The 17742-nt window shown below is 37.3% G+C and overlaps 1 protein-coding gene across 1 annotated transcript in view; it reads right to left on the bottom strand.

Annotated features, from left to right (window-relative positions):
* LOC129254951 (T-box transcription factor TBX2b-like) overlaps positions 1-17395 on the bottom strand; it is a 29886-nt gene extending 12491 nt beyond the window's left edge. The window contains exons 1-4 of the mRNA XM_064095904.1: positions 17305-17395; positions 16707-16713; positions 15892-16159; positions 6067-6213 (exon numbers count right to left, since the gene is read on the bottom strand). Of these exons, the coding sequence (XP_063951974.1) occupies positions 6067-6213; positions 15892-16159; positions 16707-16713; positions 17305-17395 (513 nt within the window). The remainder of the gene's footprint in view (positions 1-6066; positions 6214-15891; positions 16160-16706; positions 16714-17304) is intronic.
* Between the last annotated feature and the right edge of the window lie 347 nt (positions 17396-17742).

Below are 17742 nucleotides of genomic sequence, written 5' to 3'. Positions count from 1 at the left end.
AGCCTTTTCTTGCGTGGATCCTAATATACCATGTCATCTATATATAAATATAATTATCCGAGAGCACGGATGCGAGGATGTTTACGGGTGAGATGAGAGTGGTGTTTGGGAGAGGGTAAAGGAGAGAGTGAAGGGAGAGGGGAAATAAGAGAGGGAGGGAAAAGGTTATTTTTAGGATGATTAAGCAAGGATATGAAGCGAAATGAAGAGGAACGCAAGATTAAACAACACTCGGAGAACTGATGAGGGGAGGGGAGGGGGGGGGGGTAAAATAAAGAGATATCAATGCAAGTAGGCCATCTCCTGTTCTCAACGAAGATCATTTTAAAACTTATTGATCACATCCAGAGTGTGATATATTGATCTTATATCATTCCGTCACATTTTACATTGTTTGTAAGATTCTTCATGACTTATTGAAGGATGCAGACCTAGTCAAAATAAGAAGAAATGTTATCACAAAAATATTTGGTGGCGTGCCTTTGAAATATCAATACAGCTATCCATCATCTCCATCACACTTATAAAAACTTTCTCAAACAACACAACCTACATTTTCTTTATAAGCCTATACAAAGTTGCAAGGCAGTTTCAAATAGAATTTTTTCTAAAGAAAAGTATTATACTACATAGGCCCAACCGAGGACAGGAGGATTCTGGACAAGCAAGGATCATACGAAATTTTACTATGCAACCGAGGACATCCTATATGGTCAGTCAATGACAAATTTAAAGGTCAAGAGCACGCCAGACACAAGTCTATTGAATAAATAGAGAAAATTTAAGATACACAATATTGCAAGTTTTACCAAAATTTGATGAAAAAAAAGAAAGTTATGACACTTTAATTTTCGCTTACATTTCACAAAACCAATTATTATTATTTTCATATGCACAACTTAGTGACATGCAAATGAGAGAATCGACGATGCCACTCACTCACTGTCTATTTCTTTTGTTTTTTATTGTTTGAATTATACAATATTTCAATATTTACATTTTTTTAAGGACTAACTTGACTGAACCCCCAAAAATATAACGATGGTAATTTCACATGTTCAGGGAGAAAAAAAATTTTTGTTTCAAATGCCAATCAGGAGAAAATTAGAATATTTCATACAATAGAATACAAAATAAATAGTGATTGGGTGATGTCATCTGCCCTCTCATTTGCATGCATAGGATGTCAGGATGTGCATATACCTGCTTTGTTAAGTAAGCAAAATGTCAAAGATTTCTGAGTTTACATCCGATTTAATGAAATTCTCAGTGTTATGCTTGTTTGATTTTTCTCTTTTTATTCATATAAACTTATTATGTGGATGGACTTGCCCTTTATTGTACCCATATTTGCAAAAACTTTACGATCTGGAACTATTGTCAATGGTTTGCGAACCAAAGACGTCCTCGGATTGCTGTGTGCATGAGCTCGTTTTAAATGTGAAGTTTGTGTGTAAGTCATTGCTTGTCAATGTTATGAATGTTGTTAATTGCAATCCGATCACGCCCACTAAAGTATAAGTAGACCTACGTGTACATTGCTAATGCACTTTGAGCATAAGACCGACTTGAAAGGATACGCGTTTCTGAATAATATTACATACGGCCAACACCGTAAAAAAATATTGGGTGAAATTTTTACCACCACGAGGGTAATTATGTGTCCAACCAATTTGGGGCAGTATTTTACCCAACGCGCGAAGCATGTCCAGTTAGGTTAAAAAATAAGCAGCAATTACTTTAGAATGGGCAAAATTCTAATCACACTGGATAAACAAAATGCCCAAAAGAAATGCCCAATGTTGGTTTGACACATAATCACCCTCATGAGCACTTTTATCCAATATATCTTTGACAGAAGGTCTTAAGAGGATTATCTTCTACCATCTTTTACACATTTCAGAGAAACATTGATTTGTATAACGTCAGATTGATAATTTCAGAGTTAAATGTGCATTGCTTTTGCATCGCCTATCATCTGCAAATTGTGTTTACTTTGAGGACCATGAAAGAGTAGCCCAATTTCCTGACATGGCTGACTAACGCAGTATGAGTTGTTCGGTTACAAGATATAAATGGGGTAGTAGTAGATATATTATGTTGGTGAGTCCTCCCCCCCCCAAAAAAAAAAAATTATTTCGCCTGAATCCTTCGGTTAATAAGGCATTTACTTCAGACTCTGATCCTTGTGCAGAACGCTCTTGGGATCCTGGGTTAGTCGGGTCTCAATTAACGTGTATTTAATATTCATAACTTAAGGCTACTACCCAACGAAGCGAAGATAACGCATCAGTATAGTAGCGCCGTGTTCAGCCGGCCATGACCAGTAAACCTTTCTCAACCAAACCACGCATCTCTCCACTAAGAAACCTTTACCACTGCGGCAGTCGAGGCGGCTTCGCGTGACTGGATGCATGTTCCCCAGCTAGATCGCGATGTTTCAGGGCGTAATTATTTCGATTCTGGCAAGGGACTTGACCATTCTATTTGCGCTCCTGTTTCTCCCGCGGGACCTCTGGGGCCCATACTCCCCTAACTGCGCCATGCTGCGGCAGAAAAGAGAAGCACAGCAGAGTGTATATTCGCTCTTATTTCAGCCAAGCTTCTTAAGTTTTAATTTCCATGCTGTGTGCACACGATTCGAACGCAACATACTGGAAACCCCTTTTCTTAAAACTGCCTCCATCTATTCCTGGTTTATTTCTTACCTCATCCCAAGCCCATTTACAGAATCCATCGACTACCATAGATTCCTCTATATATTTCCAAAGTTAACCGATGCGTAGCCGAGTATCAATTACCCCCAGACAATCTACCTCTTCAAAACGACGCTATAGTGATGTTAAGAGCTGAAGTATAATGATCACTTCGGACATAATAATTTTAAAGACAGTCTTATCTATGAATGATGAAAAAGTGCACATCTGGGGTGAAATAATGATTGAGGAATAACAAGCTTTACATAAATGAAGGAACCCATACTAAATGTGTGGACATGTGGTATATAAAATACAGGACATCTGACCACTGCCTATTATAGACAACCAATTATCGTTAAGTCTCAACCCATGGGTAGGTCAGAACTCAGGAGAAAGGTCATTATACTTCACTTTCTATGAACAGGACGTAATTAATGCACTCTACTCTATAGCTAATCGTTATATTCTAATATTCATGGAAATGATATACAATATTATAATTGAATAATATACATAGCATACATTCAATTGAAAAGCCTAACTATAAGAATAAACAAAAATGCAAAACATACATACTATTTTAATACATCGACAAAATTGTAAAATACAATATGATTTAGGTAAATGTTTTTGAGAATAGGGGGATCCACTAATTTTTTTTTTTTATTCTTGACCCTCCCTTAAAAGATACAGAAAGCTGTTGTTCGATTACGAAAATTGACAAATAACGAAGAACAAAGGACAAACTTGTTTTTAGGCTAAAAATTTGAACCTTGATGGAATTAGCATTTCTTTCTTAACGTACAGTACACCGCATACTTAAATAAAAGATTTGCCAAAGCTGTTGAACATGACTGTGATTTCTAATTCCAAAAGAATCCTGTCGACTTGACCCTATCCCAGAATGAACCCCGGACTTTGCATTTATATAGTCAGGCGCCTTAGACCACTTTGCCACGGCACCTCCCCCTAATTCTAATTATGAGGTTTATTAATAGACATTATTGCTTTACCAAATTGTCGAATAAATCCGTCTGGCCTATATACTAAAATACATGGTCTAAAGAGGTGGCAAGCTTGACATAATAGGCCCTTTTATGCATTTACGGGTTTCTACTTTTTATTTATAGCCAACTTAAAATGTTCCTGAATGCCCCTCTCTTATTCTCCTTACTTTTGAAACTCATCAAAAGCCAATAACTGTAGATTTGCATTAAATTCATTAAGACCAACATTATGTAAGTTCAGCCAAGCTTCTGAGAAGCAAAGTTTGCCTTTTTGCATCATTTTGTGTCCACGGGGCTGTTTAATCATAAGTAGTCCAATATTTGATGAATACTTTAGGAGAGGATTGGTAAGTTTGTTGAGCTTGAAGGACGTTCGATGTGTACTTCTTTTTTCACTTCGGAAGCAAGTCGCTATTAAAATGTGATTTGTGCTGGTGGTGGTGCAAGCCGGGCAGGCCCAGTGCACGAGTTGTGTAAACTACGCGTGTCGAAACACGGAGCTACGCGCGATCACATGAAAACTAACACTCCATGTAATATGCAGGGCCCACGTCCGCCCACACCAGCTCCATTGTGTTCGTTTGTTTACTGATAACATTTTGCGAGGGCTTAAACATCCCACTTGGGAAGAATGCTCGGAAATGAATTTGAGAATATATACTCATGTTCGCCTTGTATCTCTGACATTGTGCTTGTTACGTAGACGTTACATGGTACGAAAATGCGGCCTTGCGCCAGTGCGCGTTGCTGCTGGTTGCCCCTGGCTATCACACGCGCTCGCGTTTACACAACCGCACTGGGTTCTATATGAAGGCAAACAGGGCTGTTAGGCGAGGAATTAACGGTCCATTACAGGACTGCCATTCACTTCATCTACTTGTCCCAGTTCGATTCCACTGATGAGACTTTCATCGTAAAATCATTGCTCTCAAAATGGACGACGTGAAGCGGGTCTTAAAGCTGCAAAAATAGCAGCGCGCGTTTTCTGCACCTCGACGTTAACGGGACGGGGATATGGAAGGGGGGGGGGGGTGTCAAGAGAGGAAAAATCGAAGGGCTGATTTAAAGATAAAGAACAGAAGATATGATAGAGAGCCGGAAGGTAAAAGACAAAACGGGAATCCTTATTATCAAAGTGAAAGAAGGAGATTAAAAGGGAGAAAAAAGTAGAAATCTGAATTAAGTAGGAGGGGGGTTTGGTGGTTAATTGTAAGCATACGAATTAATGGTTTCTCGACACATGGACAAACATTGGACGGTTGTTAACAATTAAGGAGAAGACAAATTTGGAAAGAGTGAACACGGTTCAAACGTAGCTACGAAAACATCGAGTACATGCAGAAGAAACAACATCCATAATGTCACACCCACAGGTTAAACAAGAACAAAGAAAGTTAATACAAACGGAGCTAAATTTTATCTTTATTTTTACTACTTTAAAATGTATCGTAATTGCGTAAATGTTCAGCACATGTAAGATTGCATTTCAAAATCATAAGAATTCTACTTTACAATGTTATAGCAAAAGATCATAGTCCCTTTTAGTTACGAGAACGCATATGCACGTTAATATTTCTGTCACTGCAGTAGCTATGGAAACATCATTGCAATTCAGTCTTCTCAGCGGCCGCAATGACGCACAGTGACGTATAACTGTCCTGACAGACAAAAATGATATGACATCCACGCTTATGTATCTGGATTTATAGTGATACTTATTATGTGAAATCGTGTTTTTATTACTTAATTATGTACTTATAGAGATACATGAGAAACTAGTCCTAGTTTTTTCAAGAGGCGATAACGTTGACCGCGGCATATTGAAGACAATACTTTGTCACATCGCTGAAGTTTTGGACAAGGTTGTGAAAATAATCTAGGGAGTGGATAATGACATTTTATCTCAATAATAAACAAAGGCCAATAATTTGTTATTTTTGAAAATAAAAGAGGATACTAGCCCAAAGTAAGAGAAGGTCCAATTGGACTACTTGGGCCCGTTTCATAAAGAGTTACTGTTATAACTTTGCCATTACGGCAACTTCCATGGCATCAGGGCTCAGCATCCAATCAAAATCAAGGTTACCATGGTAGTTGCCATAATGGCAAGATTACAACAGTTGCAACTCTTTATGAAATGGGCCCCTGGTCAAGGAAACTTGACGCAGTGATTTCAAAGAGATATCCTGTACATTAGCTGCGAACTTTGTCAACCAATTTGTGTGTGTGCGTGTGCGTAGATGTGTGTGAGTGTGGGTGAGGGTGTGCGCGCACGCAGTTGTGTGAAAAACCATTCATCTTGCTCATGATGGTGATACTGTTTTGTTTAGCAATGGTTATATTTGGTATTTCTGACTTACTTTTTCATTCTGGTAGGCTGTGACGGCGATAAAGACAGTTTCTGGAAAGGCAAAGGTCACGAAGCTGTTCCATCGTAAACTGAATACATCGTTGGCTTGTACGATGTGAAAGCGTGGTTGATACTTGTGCATTGAATTTAGAATTATCTGCAGCAGGAAAAACACAATAAAAAGACAAAGAAGAGAGTTTGTAAGACTCATTAACAATTGAAATCGCGAAAATGTACGAAGACGCAGAGACAGTGATTGCATGCTAATTGTATAGGACCATATTAAAATATCGATGATAAACACCAGCAAAACTCTTGATTGTTTATAAAATTACCCACAATTATCTTTTTTATATTGGTTATTTGAAAATAATTTGAAATTTAGACAGTGAAAACAGCACGGTGATCAAAAACTAATAATCAAGAACAAATGAAAAACGTAAAATATTGACCACAATCAACATGATGAAAACCCGAAAATGTGTAAGAATATGAAAATAAAATAAGATGAATGTTTAAATCGAAAATGAAATATTATGGCCAGTAATTGGCATGTTCCTCATTCAAGTGAAATAAATAAACAAAAATGTCATAAAAAGATACTTCTGAAATGCATCATATAAACATAAAAAAAGTATCTTAAAAAAAATTTACCAAATGAAAATTGTAAGTTGATTTAGGAGATGACTTCTATTCATATCGACGTTTAAGGTGTTTTTGTTTTCAATCTTTTTCAATGAAAATAGATAAATGCTGTGCGTACCATATGAAACCTAGTTTGTATTTTCCAATATTCGGGTCACGTTTCGAAATCTGTTTACATATTTTATTTTGCTTTGCTGAATGAAACTGTAACTTTTCATGGTCACGTTCACATTCAATCTATATTATTTTCCACTCAGCTTGTTCAATTAAAGAAAAATAGAGGGTAGAAGCCCGGGTATAGAAGTTGCCCAAAGAGGTAAGAAAATGTTGATTCTTGAGTCAGAATAGGCGTGGGCATATAGTTATGGTAAGAAAGGACGACCTTCGCTCAGCAGGACGCTGGAACTCGTCAAAAATAGATCATAATGCCAAAAGCATCAACGTTATAGACATAACAACTACACAAAACATTTATCACCAAACTGTAAGAAAATAGACGACAGTAAATTGTATATGACAAAATGTGAAATTTAGAGGAAAGGAATAAACCGAGGAGAGAAGAAAAATACAATAGGAAGAATATAAAGAAGAATTGGAGGAATATAGAGAAAAAAGGTGGCTGAAAGTAGAAAAACAAAAGCGTGGCGAAAAGAACACATGGTGATGAATCGGTGGGCGGATTTTACGACTGAGCTGGCCCGAATAATGCGTCGGTTTCAACAGGTGCCGATAACATCAAATTGATCAATGCTTGGGACTACGGGGATCGAAATCGGAGGCGCCAGCGGGACCTGGCCCGCTGTTGTTGAGCTTGTGGGAAATAGACGTAGCTCCACGAGATGCTGTCTACTAAAATAATCACGACGGTAACTCAACATTCCTAGTGTAACAAAAGGTGGCAAATAACGATATGCCCTTGTGTTTATATCAGTTTTTATTATCGTATATATACAAAGGGTGGATAATTTGGCACGCAATTATTGTCGCTGCTGGTTTATCTATCTCTCTTCATTTCTGATGTATTTATTCTGCCCACCATCTTTATTTGGTGTCTTTCCGTGTTGTTTCAGAACGGGTGTGTGTTCGAATGTGTGGGATGAATGAGAAAGAGATCATAAATGGAGAAAGAGAGAGAGAGTTTTAATTGTGACGTTACGTCTACTCAAGGTTGCCTCTGGGTTCGAAAGAGCAATAGTGTCACGCAATGGCATCACTCTATCACATTACGCATTGCTCTCTAAACCAAGATGTGTTAATAGCCCGACAATTTTCGCAGACTCTGATAGCACTGTCTTTACGAACAGCGTTACATTTAGAGACATAGGTGATTGAATTTTCCCGGCAACAACCCACTCGGACTCTCTCTCTCTTTCTCTCTGTTTCGTCATCAACTCCTCACTTTGCCCGACTAGTATCACACTAGAAGCGACAAAGACATGTCAAAATGATGTCAATAAAAAAGAGGATAATCTGTCATTTTTTAATCATGTCAGTAGAACTAACTTGTACCAAACGTAGATAATTTTGTTGAAATCCAAGGTCTTAATTCATGAGATGATACAATTCAAGGGGAACTTTCATAGAAATTAGAATTTAAAAAGAAGCGAAATATAATCTTGCGATATGTTAAGACATGTAAAAAAGATTCAATATTCTAAATATCATCTCTTACTGATGAGATAGCAAGAAACCAATGTAAATGATTTCTTGTGATCCCGGCAGAGTATGCTGTGACGATAGGGTCCGGTTCAGCTGCTTCGCATCCTTTAATCAACATTTTACACAGCCTTTAGCAATGTTTAGGTAAAACATGAGGAAAACCGCGACTTCTTTCAAACATCATTGATTTAAACAATGTCTTTTTGAGGTGCGGGGTCGCCCAGCATGGGTTTATAGATATCAGATGATATCATTTCGCTTCATCTTTAGTGAATGCTTGAGAAATCATGATGGCAGAAAAAATGATTCCTTCTGAAGACGGATTTCAAATGACCATTAGACCGTGAGCGGTGTAACATAGTCGCCTGTAATGTGGGTGCCACCTCACCCCCTTCTGAGAATCATAACCCCACTCACCATCGCTCAACACACATGTCTTAATTAAGCCACTTATAAACTAACTTAATCGAGTTTTGTTAGTGCGCGAAATGGCGCCTCGTAAACGACGGTGGAAAAATGCTGATTTCCGCTTGGGAGCGCGCGAAGGGTGATCTTTGGATTGATAAGACGCCCCCCTGCGGAAAGTTACACCTGTAGCTGATCTCTTTCAGTACTAACTAGAGATGTGATGTCTTAAGATGGACTTATTGATAAGGAACTGACGGATTGATAGTTGTTCATGAATATGTGTACACAGTAAATATAATATTTATCTAAGAGAGGAAAAGGAATAAAGCTTAAGATTGATGAAATGATATGACTTGGTCAAACCTAATATTGAAACAACATACAATCTTGTTATACATTATTATGTAAAAACCGTTGTTAAATTGTCGCTTTAACCAAAAATAAAAAAGAAATGACGGATTATCTACTCTACGATTACTTCGTAGACAATTCTGTTTAAGCATTGTGCCCAACAACTAATAAAAGCACAATGAAAGTTGTTATGTATGTTTACTATTGATAAATTAAATTGTAAAGCTGGGACCCATTCCCCCCTTCATCCAGCATGTCCAGTGAAAATCATATCATTCACATGCAATGTTTATTTGGACCAGTTGTATGTATCAATTATGGGTCATGTTGAAAAACAAAATCACTGATATCGTTTACGTTTTCTTTTGAGAATGGAATATCAAATACATTCCTGAAGATGTTTGCATGGTTAAAGGCACGATAGTCTCTCAGGTTTATTAATTTTCAGATGGTTTCATTTATTGCGATAAAACGGTTAAGATTGAAGAACCGGAAATCAGACTTTATTTCAAATAACGAGATCGTTTTTTCCAGGCTTTACAAAAAAAACTGTGGCTACTGGTCGGAATACGAGGTCAAAAGAATCAACTTCATTGTGAGCGTTTGGATGAGCTTTCTGTGCTCTTTTGCATGAAATATCACCGCGACTGCACTGGGACAATCTGAGTTGCTCGCCTGATTGCTCGCCGGTTTCTCCAGGGGTAAGCAAGCGAGGGTCGGTCCCTTCTTAACTCAGCATGCTGGATTACGCTTCAAACAAACGATCCCTCGGACGAACTCATTGATGACGACCCGACCGCTGTCGAAAAAATCGATGTCCCCCTTCCCTTATAGCTCAATAAGATCTTTATGATTTTCAGTGTCTTTGTCGTGTACTTTTTCAGTGGCATTATTATCGCGATTATTGCAAAATAAATGAAAGAGACATCTCCAAGACGGCTTTGATATATGCCGACTGTTTGATTCCTGTCAGATACCGACTCCCATGTTACCAAACCTTTCACATTTTATATTATGTTTCACGTTTATATGAACGAGATGATACCCTTTGTCGTTTGGTTTTTCGATTGCTCGAGATGTCATTTTAATAAGTACGTTAATACCATTGCTTGCTATACGGTGCATCTAATTTAGGATGCCTGATTTTACCTAAAAATAGGTTAACAAAAAGTAAAGATAACGATTCTCATATATCATGAATTTATCCGCATTGAGACAAATCTTTTTGAACTATAAATCCTACTGTTATGTTTATAGGCAAAGGGGTAGCAATAAAGAAAAAGAAAGAGAAGGATTGCAATATCAGTATGGGGGTTTACAGGATAATTACCGTGATTAAGATCATGGCAATAATAATATCAAACACGATTATGATAATAATAATAATAATAATAGTAATGACGATGATGATGATGATGATGATGATAATGATAATGAAAAGAAGAAGGGGAAGAAGAAGAAGTGTTTGTTTGCGTATACTTTTTTTCATGGGTGATAAAAAAAGAGAGGTATAGAGAGAGAGAGAGAAAGTGTGTGTGTGTGTGGGTGTGTATGAAAGATAGAGAAGGGAAGAGAGAGTGGGTGGGTATGTTGTGTGGCCGTGTGCGTATGTGTGTGTGACAGAGAGAGAGAGAGAGAGGAAGAGAGTGAGAGGGAATGAGAATGAGAGGAAAAGGGAAGGGAGTCAATCGTACTCGAGTCATAGCTCAGAAGTCAATTTAGGAGGAGAAGAAGGGTATCGTTTACAGATAGGACACTGTGATTTAATCAGTGTGCGCTATTTCAGCTGCTCTTGTTCGATTCTCGTTCGATTGCGATGCGTGTCTGGAGATAAACCGAGAAGGTTATCATCTTCGATGACGCCATTTTATGTTTGCCATTTCTCTTCCCTTTTTTCTCTCTCTCTTTCTTTTTGAGAACAAAAATAATACAGTGTAGGCGTCTGCTAGTTCAATATTTACGGTCACCTATTTTTGTGGTTTGTTTCATTTCTCATGTTTTCATTCTTAATCATATATATATATTTATATATATTTATATATATATATATATATGTAATATAATATAATGCTTACATAACAATATTGATGCACGTTTGATTTTCATACATATTGTTAATCGATGAACAAATTACTCATTTTTCAAATGTTTTGCTTAATTGGCCAAAGTGAATGTTTAGATAGTTGATCAACATGATCAATATCGTTTAGTCTTTATAAAATTAAGGATTGTGAAAATTGTTCGAAGTGAAATCCAAACCAACCATTTTCATTCGGAATATTTTTAAGATATCACTAGCACAATGAGAAGGCGAAGGGTTGTTGTTTTTACAGAGCTGATGGGATATTTCGTTCAAATAACTGCCGGTATAAACTTAATCATCATCGGAAGTTTCCTGTCTACACGGATGGATGAATCCCCTTCAATCTTTAACACTTCGCAATATGCAACGAATCTTTCAACTTGTGAAAAGTTAACAGAGCCCGAGAGAGAAAGGAGGGAAAGAGATGGAGGAGGAAGGATTGAGGTGGTGAAGGAAAGTAGTCTGAGAAATGGAAGGGATTTCCATGCAATGAGATAACAAAGATGCGATGAAAATAGAGAACTGGAAATGGAGATAGGAAAGACAAGGTTATAAATTTGAGTTGCAGAGTGTAGTCACCAGTGTTCGACCTCTTAACCCACTCGGGACGCTACCATCCCGCTGGACCGGTAAAGGGGGAGCTGCTATCTGCCAAACCTAACACGTTCAGCGGCGCTCAATACGGCTTTCACACTTGTCCAAGTCGTCTTCGCTACCTACGGGTTTGCACAGGGAATGTAAGACTAAGACAAGGGAGATAGTAGCCGGCTCCACCCGGCTAGAATAGATGTGACATTCCAGCTGTCAGGTGCCGCGTTACGGGCGTCAACGGGCTGGCCATCGTGCCCGCTCAGCCTCACATCCCTAATTACGCTCTCGACACAACTCTAACGCAGATCAAGCGAGGATTAACAGGGAGATTAAAAGGTGCTTCCCCGTACCCCCTCATTATCTACCCCACACCCACCCGGGCAGCAATGTGTAACCTGAGAGCACCCGTTTAGCAGTTCGCTAACACCGATCGCTGAGGCAAACCTTAAACCCTTCAAGAAATAACCCCTCGTTTCGACCCCAAGTTGTCACAAAAGACGAACCATTCATCTCCCTGTATCGAATTTCATGCTTTTGATCAGATTCAGGTTCAAGCGCCTTCCGAAATCCCGGGAAATTTATTTAGTCTCTATCAAAAGCCAATTAACTGTTAATGTTTTGCCGGGACTACTATATACTCTGAAAAACAACTATAGATGGAATTTAGAGTGAAATTAAAATATCGGTTTCCAAACTTTTTAAGAAACAGTGTTGATTTTTTTTTAGAGGATTCTAAAGAGAATCTTCTTATTAAATTTGGAAGAAAGTTAAGTAAACGGAAATTAAGTATTTGTTCAAGTGTCAAGAACTTTGCTAAATTTGAGGAAGCGACATTAAGGTAATCATCCATTCTATTAAAATCTTCAATTCATCAAATTTGCTTCATTCTCCTCCTTAAATAACTATATAAAAAAATCTAGCTACATGATTTTGTGACAGGAGTTTATTCTAAACCTGCATTGCCCATAAAATGGTTGTTGGACTGGGAGGGTGATGTGTGTATACCACTTATTCACGCCCCTCTTAAACTACCTATATAGATCTATCTCAATTCATCTTTTCCATTTCTTTATTATATATTTCTTTTGAAAAAAATAAAGTCTTTAAAATGTTTAATTGTTAGACGAACAGGGAATGAATAGCCGATAAAGAGAAGAGGAATAAAGAAAGTGTGTTGGAAAAATGAGAGAGGGAGAGAGAGAGAGCTACAGAATGAGAGGAGGGGGAGAGAGAAAGAAAGGGAGAATGTGTGGGAGGGGGAGAAAGATCGAGAGTAACAGAATTAGACAATGAGAAAGGGAGAAGGGGAATGGAAGAGAGATGGTGAAGGAATGGGAGAGACACAGTGAATTACAACAGGGAATATACATACGCATAGACAAGGTCAAGAAAACATGTCGTCATAATGCAAGCTTTGGAATCATTATTTTTATTAATGGTTTCAGAATGTTGCTTTCCATTCGTGCGGCGCAGGTGCAATTTCTACATTTGCAATATCCCAGTAATTATAACCGAGTTGTGAAATTTGATTTCCTCTCGAACGAGAGCGAGCCTGCAAAATATGAATTCGCAATAAAAAGGAAAAAAATGTAAAAGCATATCAGTTATAAACTATAAACTATAGGCTGGAGAAACAACACAAGACGCACTGTTCACCCTTGCACAAAGTATTTCAGCTCCCTCTCGGTGACGTCATAGCGACGATATTCAGATATCAAAATGGAAGTTGAAATATCATGATCTCTTTTTCTAACATTTGTAATCATGTGCAGACATTTGCACACATAAAATCAATGAAATTGTGTACATGATTATAATCAATAAAAGAGATCATTCTACTTTTTTTTTCTTTGAGGTATATAATATAGGCATACACGACCGAATGAAAAAAAAAAAAAACTCTTTAGCTTATCTCCTTGCTAAAATACAAATCATCTTTCTAGTTTGTCTGATTTTGATTGATCTCAAATCCAATTTTAGTTCAACTTAGTTGACATGGGTGCTGAAAAATGTACAAATTCACACGAGAATTGGCGTGATTTATTAAAGTGGTTTTATTTCTAGATTAGGCAAAGAGTTGGGATTCCGGTCACTGAAATTGATCCTAGCATATGGTTTGTTTAAAAAAAACCCAGACATGCGCCACTAATATTACTCCGTTGGTTCTCTTGCGATATATTTTTTTTAATATATCTATTTTTTGTTCATTTAACATTTTGCTCGTCATTTTGCTCATCAAGACTATAACCTATTCATCCCCAAAATGAAAGTACCGTGAAGGGAATATTATGATTCCTGACTGGTTCAAGTTTCTGATACGAATATTCACCATTGTCATCACCAAATCGTGAAGGAACATTGCCTAATGACTGTATTAAACAATTTGCGTAAGATCTGACCTTAATCAGAGTCTTACGTTTAATTTCATTTTCCTCAGCTATCGTGACCATGGAAATAATCAAATTAGAGGGGATACCTGTTAAACCCGTCAAACTACCACATGAAGAAATATAATTAAATGCTATTTGGTATGATATGAACTTGCTGTCCTTGCCAGCTCGCTGTATCTTTTAATTCGACCAATTCAGTTCACTGAAGAAAATAAAAGCTTGGTGGATATTCATTTCATCGAGGAGAATTAGTACTATTTTGGAAGTCTAAAGAGTAATCTTTTTAAGTCAAGCCTGCCCGGTTTAACAGACTTAAGTGGCATTAACACGGGAGACAGGCGAGATCTGATTTGTATCGACGTAATTTGTTTTCGCTTCTTTGCGCGCCTAAATGGTCCGAGTGTTTTAAAGGAACATACCCCGACAGATCACCGTGCAACGAGTGCATGCAACAAGAATCAACAGCACACTTTGTCAGCGAGTGTGTACTGAGTCGAGTCTTTGTGACCAAGAAAACATCGCTTGCGTCCTTGATTGGTTGAGAAATTGAAATGGAGATAAAATCTAACGATGCGATATATGGAGTCATCCCTACCATTCTGGCTTCTCATAAACCCAATTAGTGGTGTTATAAGGGCGACTTACGAGATTAACAATTCGTTCAACAGGACTGTTTTTTTTTTCGTATTCTCCATCTTTTTGTCTGGTTGCTTTTTTGATAGTCCGCTATAAGTTCATATCTACCGTAGTAGGTTTGTATTATGATGATTATCCAAACGTAAAGGCCTTGTTGGTAATGATGATGATGCAACAGAGAGTTTGAGAAGGATTCGGTGGGAAGACTCATTTGTAAAATTAGGTTTGACCTCTTTTTCTTGGGGTCTTTGACAGATTTCAGGGCAAAGAAGACAAGGGGCCTGCATCAAGCCATTAAAATCTTGCATTAAAGATTATGAAGAATAAGAGGGTGTAGGAAATGCCTCTAGCTTGGATTATTGCCACGTTCCCTCCGCAGGAGGAGCAGGGGAAATTCTGATTCATGCTCGCTCTGCTAGAATTGTAACGGGTAAATTAAATATATTTTTACAATCGATAAGAGGCAGATACATGAACTTAGAGAAGTACTATAATAATTGATTCATTATCACGTGATTCATTATTCTTCATAATACATTCCTCATTCACTACCTGTGTACATGGTGTAGGAATATATACGATATCAAGCGTTTCACTTTTCGAGACAATGCTTCTAGATAAATGAATACTTAAACAATTATTTCTTCATTATCCATCAAATCTGCGTAAAATTTTAACAGTATTCATGACATTGGTATTAATTTATTCCCGTGAAAATACATAAACTTAAGGTAAAAAAGATTATCTCGAGATCCATTCAAACTCAATTCTCTATTAAAGATTTTTTGTTTTTTATTTTAATATTTAAGATGTGAGCAAGAAATTTGACATTGATGTGATGTTTATGATATACATCTTCTCTGGATTTCTAGTCCTGTTGATGGTATTTATGGAAATACTGAACATTATCAAAGTTTGGGGATATAATGATATTAAGTAGGCTTACAAAGATCTATCAAATAACATTTGATATTTAGTTATATAGATATGTTAGATATGAATATAAAGACGAGACGATATTACGCACATGACAAACATATAAGGAACATAGAGCGCTTACAATGTTACTCACATGGCCGTGCTGGTCGAGATTGTTGTTGGTCAGCTTGAGCTTGTGAAAAGTGACCACTTGTTTCATCCAAACTGCTCCGGTGGCCGGTGAGTCCGGGTGTATGTATAACCGGCTAGGCATATGAGGTTCGGCTTTACCGGATACTACCCACTCAGAGTTGTGGTATTTGTAGCGAGTGTCATCGACGGGCACGATGTCCATGAGTAGAATGTATTTGGCATTCTGCTCCAGTCCAGTGATACTACATCGAAAGGTAGGGAACATCCGTCTAGAGATGGAGAAAGGGAGAGAGAGGGGGAGAGGAGGGAGAAAGAAAGAAAGAAAGAGGGAAAAGGAAAGAAAGTTAAAGATGAAATAAATGTAGAAGAGAGAGGGGGAGTTACAAAATTTACGAAGGCGATTTTCATGAACATGTTCAAGATAAACAATGCAATAATAACTAAATATTAATAACGAATAAAACAGGACCAACATCGTCAACAAAATAAAAGCGACTGTGTTGTTGATGATAATGATAAATGGTAATAGGAACTTTTAAACTACGAAGAAAAAAATGTAGTCTAAAAGCCACTTATCAATAAGAAATAAAAGGGAAAAAATTGAGAAAATGATGAAAAAAAAGCAAAGAGAAGAAAAAATGACGGGGGTATTCATTCATTTACTCATTCATGCATTTTACAGCAACTTATGTTAACTTAAAGCGAAATTATGAATACAACTGGTTGAAATAATGTTTAGAAAAAATTCCCTTGAATTAATACCTTTAAAGCAAACAAGTTCACTCAGGGTTGTAGTTTAGAAAATGTTAAATTCACATGAACCCTGAATGCATGAAAATATATGTCATGAAGAAAAAAAACCCCACTCAAAATCTGAAGTTACTATTATCCAAAAAAAAAAAAAAATTACTACTTTCACCCATTTCCACTCAACGACATATATTTTGTACATTTTGTTATTGTGTCCCCTAAGTATATTGCAATATTTAAATAAACTCTGAATTAAATTTAATTAAACAAACATTAACAAATCAAACTGATTTTGCATGATAACATTCATATAAGGAGCATCGAGAAACGCCCGAAGCCTTAGAGGCTATACTTAAGTATTTCGCGGCGAACGATCTTTTTTCTCTTCCAGCATGTCCAGAGCGAGAACTAATGAAAAGCATATCTATAAGTGCGTGAGGGAAAAACGAAGTGTCAGAATCCTCACCAACTCATTATTTCTAGTTCTCTACCATACCTCGCCCAATGATATCACTACCAACGCCACCCGCATTATCATCACAGTCATCATCATCATCATCATCATCGTCATCGCGAATCTCCTTTTTTTCTCTTCTCTTCTTCTTGTCCCTTCTTCTTATTTTCATTATTCTACTTCTTCTCCTTCTTCTTCATCATCATATACTTCTTTTCTTCTTCTTCTCGTTCTTCTGCTTCTCCTTCTTTGTCTTCTTCATCTCCTCCTCCTCCTCCTTTTCGCTATTCTCCTTCTTCATCATCCTTTTTTCTTCTTCTTCTTCTTCATCTCCTCTTCCTTCTTCTTCTTTTCACTATTCTCCTTCTTCTTCATCATATACTTATTTTCTTCTCCTTCTTCATCATACTTCCTTTTTCCTCTTTTTTCTTCTTTTTCTTCTTCATCTCCTCCTCCTTCTTCTTCTTTCTCTCCTTCAACGCTCAACTTTAGGATCCTCTGGTTATAAATCCCATGCTATCATCTTGATATGAGGTCACTTGATCCTGTTCGTGACAACATTGTCAAGTTGACGTGTGGACATCATTAAAGAGCTGTGACAAAATCACAGACTTTCATTCACATTTGATTACTCACAACATAATAGGG

The sequence above is a fragment of the Lytechinus pictus genome, chromosome 2, assembly GCF_037042905.1.
Source record: "Lytechinus pictus isolate F3 Inbred chromosome 2, Lp3.0, whole genome shotgun sequence".
NCBI lineage: Eukaryota > Metazoa > Echinodermata > Echinoidea > Temnopleuroida > Toxopneustidae > Lytechinus > Lytechinus pictus.
Note: the sequence above shows the minus strand (reverse complement) of the source record. Positions and strands in the feature narration are given on the sequence as shown.